Source organism: Sinocyclocheilus rhinocerous, unplaced genomic scaffold (genome assembly GCF_001515625.1).
Source record: "Sinocyclocheilus rhinocerous isolate Xijiao unplaced genomic scaffold, SAMN03320098_v1.1 scaffold1800, whole genome shotgun sequence".
Lineage (NCBI taxonomy): Eukaryota > Metazoa > Chordata > Actinopteri > Cypriniformes > Cyprinidae > Sinocyclocheilus > Sinocyclocheilus rhinocerous.
The window spans coordinates 89,854-93,163 of NW_015651550.1; the positions used below are offsets into that span (position 1 = coordinate 89,854).

The window sequence follows — 3,310 nt, forward strand, 5'->3', positions numbered from 1 at the left end:
AGATCGGTGTGAACTGGCATGAAGGAAAACATAAACAGAACATATTTGAAGAAATAAATAAATAAAAATACAACTGTATATCCCAAATCAACAGAATAGTTTAAGTACTGATGTCTTTATTTTAAATCTTTCATAACTAACAAGGACACATTGAGGAAATATTTTATACAAAAGTATGGCTAATATAATCTTTCAAATGAATCAGTTCCTTGAAATAAATATTTGTGATTATTTTAATTGCAAACAGAGAGACAGAGAAATATAATACAAAATTATGGCTAGTATCATATTGATGATGATGGAATGCCTCTTTTTAATGTGTTTTTTTTTTTTTTTTTTTTGGACGGCAAAAATAAAACTTAATCAATGACATTTATGACGTTTAAAAACAGGTGAAGTTTTCAACTGACATGAACTGTATTTATTTTACTGTCAGGTTTTTAAAAGCAATTACTTTTGAAATGTAAGCAAAAATACAAACAAATGATTTGCTGCTACTGTAACTCATAAAAAAAGTAGAAAAGAGCACAATGAGATAAAGCAGGTGACAGGTCAGCTTGCCAACGTCTGCATTTAAAGCCTCACATATTAAAACTTTACAACAAGAGGTATGAAAAATGTACAACTTCATTTTCTTTTATCTTACCACTGATTATTTTACAGCTGGCACAAAATACTTCCATGTCCTTTCTATGATAGTAAAAAAAAAAAACTGATAAGACTCCCATTTAACGGCCCTTGTTGTGAAATGTAGGGTATTATGAAATAAAAATACCCCAATCAGTAAACCAACAGCCTAAATTCAGTAATTTAGCTTTCCCCCCCATAACATAAGTTTTCATTACACAAAAGAAAAAACAGAAACATAACTTATTCAATAAAACTTCTGAGGTAAAGATAATTACAGAGAAGAAGTTTTTTTGGAGTGCTGTTACTACATATGTTGGAGTGAATGCGCTTTTGAGGGTTTTGGCCAGAGAAGAACTCCAAAAACGTTCTCTCCTCTTTCCTAAGAACACATACAGCAGGTCACAGAAGGTGTTTGGAGACGTGATGACTGAAATGATCTATGGAAGCGTGTCAAATAGTCCAGCAAAACGCCGAGTGTTTTACATCTTTTGAAAATGTCCTGTTTGATAACACGGCATGAGATGTGTCAAACACCACTTGGTTCTAAAAGCAGGATGATTTGATTGAGAGCTTCCCAACAGTGACTGTTAAACAGTTTCATCCGTGGGAACGGCAAAAAGGATGATGGAAAAGGGAAGAAGAGAGGGTAGACTTGACGATACACTGGCCAGACAGTGCAAGAGTCATACAGCATGTCTCTGATGACCAGTTTAGTAGCAGTTCAGTTCATCTCTTTTGCGAAACAGTGCCTTCTTTAGAAATTCCCCGTCCACAGAAATCCGGTCTTCTATTTTGTCTGGTGGTGAAAGCCAATCCAACCTTATAAATAAAGCTGTTAAATAAAACCGTCAGGTGTTTCTGTGATCATCTCTGAACGTTCTTCCCATGCCATCATGCTCTGACAGAGTTTAAACTCCACAACAGAGAGAGAGAGAGAGAAACCAAATGAACTAAATATACATACAAATGACTACTGGGCACTCAAGTCTATCAACAGACCTCCCGGTAGCTCAGCCTATCTTATAGACAAAAAATCCAGCTAAGACGCTTCGTCCTTTTAACACATATCTTATATCCATCTAGAACAAAGGACAGTTCTTTGTAAAACATTCATATTTCTTACACACTTCTTAAGTGCAACTTTAAAAAAGCAACCTTGTAACGATGCTTTTCAATAACAACTTCCCTCTGGCTTTCTCGTGGAGTCTCGCAACTGTGGGTCCGAGGGCTTTTGGTTCAGTAGATGCTCACTTGCGACAGGACCTGCGCGTGAGCCTGTACCTGTGAGGGGTGAGGCTGGGACGCAGGAGGGGGCGGCGGGCTGCCGAGAGAGGCTGAGTGTGGCGTGCCGGGCGAGTGCTGCACGGGCGAACACTGCGACTGCGGGAGATGCTGCTGCATTTGATGCTGCTGCATCTGCTGCATGTGCTGCATGTGCTGCATTTGCATTTGCTGCTGCTGCTGCTGCTGCATCTGTTGGTGCTGCTGCTGCATGTGGTGCTGCTGAAGCTGCTGCTGCAGGTGATGCTGGAAATGCTGCTGCTGCATTTGCTGCTGAATTTGCTGGTGGTGCATTTGCTGCTGCTGCATTTGATGGTGCTGCAAGTGCTGCTGCATCTGCTGCTGCATGGAAGCGTGCCGGGGCTGCATTGGTGGACTCAATTGCGACGACATGCCTGACTGCGGACCGCCCGCTCCCATCTGCCCCAGCAGCTGTGACTGAACGCCGCCGGCCGTCATGTTCTGATGAGCTACCGTGACCGAGGTGACAATCTGGCTGCTGCCGACACGCATTTGCAGAGGTTTTGGGGCGATGGCTCGAGGCAGGGCCTGCTGGAGTGCCTGTGCCGCGGCAGACATCGAGGGGTGCTGGGATAGAGGGGAAGGCAGCACGAGTTCTGGCGACAAGCTGGTGGAGGCGAGAGTCTGTTGCACCGAGCGGATCGTCTGGGCCTCCGCTGACTCTGCGGCAGCCTGAGACAGAAATAGCGAGTGGTCAAATGAATTCTAGTACTCAACAGATTCTTTCTTATGTAGTGCCCTCTCCTTTATTAGTGCTGATCTGGTGACTGACTCGACAGAAAAGCTGTTCAGAGAAAATCGCTGCTGTCTTACATTCTGTGATCTAAAGAACTTGCCAAGAGGGGAATTTATATTATTTAGTAGCCTAGTAGAAAATATCTGAAATAAGTCTTGCACACTGAAAATAACAAACTTTGTGATTCAGAATTTCTGGAAAAAAAAAAAAAGCGTAATAAATTTACTCAATGCAATGTGATGCTGGTGTCATAAATGTAGCATAAATCTCTAGTATCTGAGTTGCTTGGACTTTAACATACAGTACCGCTAAACTGTCTGTAAAACGATCTTAATTTTTTACAAGAAGCAACAAATATGCAAATGCTCCCGACTGCCTGGCTGATACAGCGAGATAATGAGGCATGATGAATCATAAGAATATCTAATTCTAATTCATTAGCTGTATTTAAAGGGTTAGTTCACCCAAAAATGAAAATTAGCTTGTGTTTTACTTATCCTCGAAGCATCCTAGGTGTATATGACTTTCTTCTTTCAGACGATTCTAGTCAGAGTTATATTAAAAATTGTCTTTGATATTTCAAGCTGTTTAATGGCACTCAGCGGGTGTTGCAGTTGAACAGTCCACAAGTCGTCAAATAAA

General features: G+C 41.3%; 1 protein-coding gene across 1 annotated transcript in view; it reads right to left on the reverse strand.

The window, feature by feature from the left end:
- Nucleotides 1-319: 319 nt before the first annotated feature.
- LOC107713058 (TOX high mobility group box family member 3-like) overlaps nt 320-3,310 on the reverse strand; it is a 56,057-nt gene continuing 53,066 nt past the window's right edge. Inside the window, exon 7 of the mRNA XM_016518477.1 lies at nt 320-2,604. Coding sequence (XP_016373963.1) covers nt 1,867-2,604 — 738 coding nt within the window. The 3' untranslated portion in view covers nt 320-1,866. The remainder of the gene's footprint in view (nt 2,605-3,310) is intronic.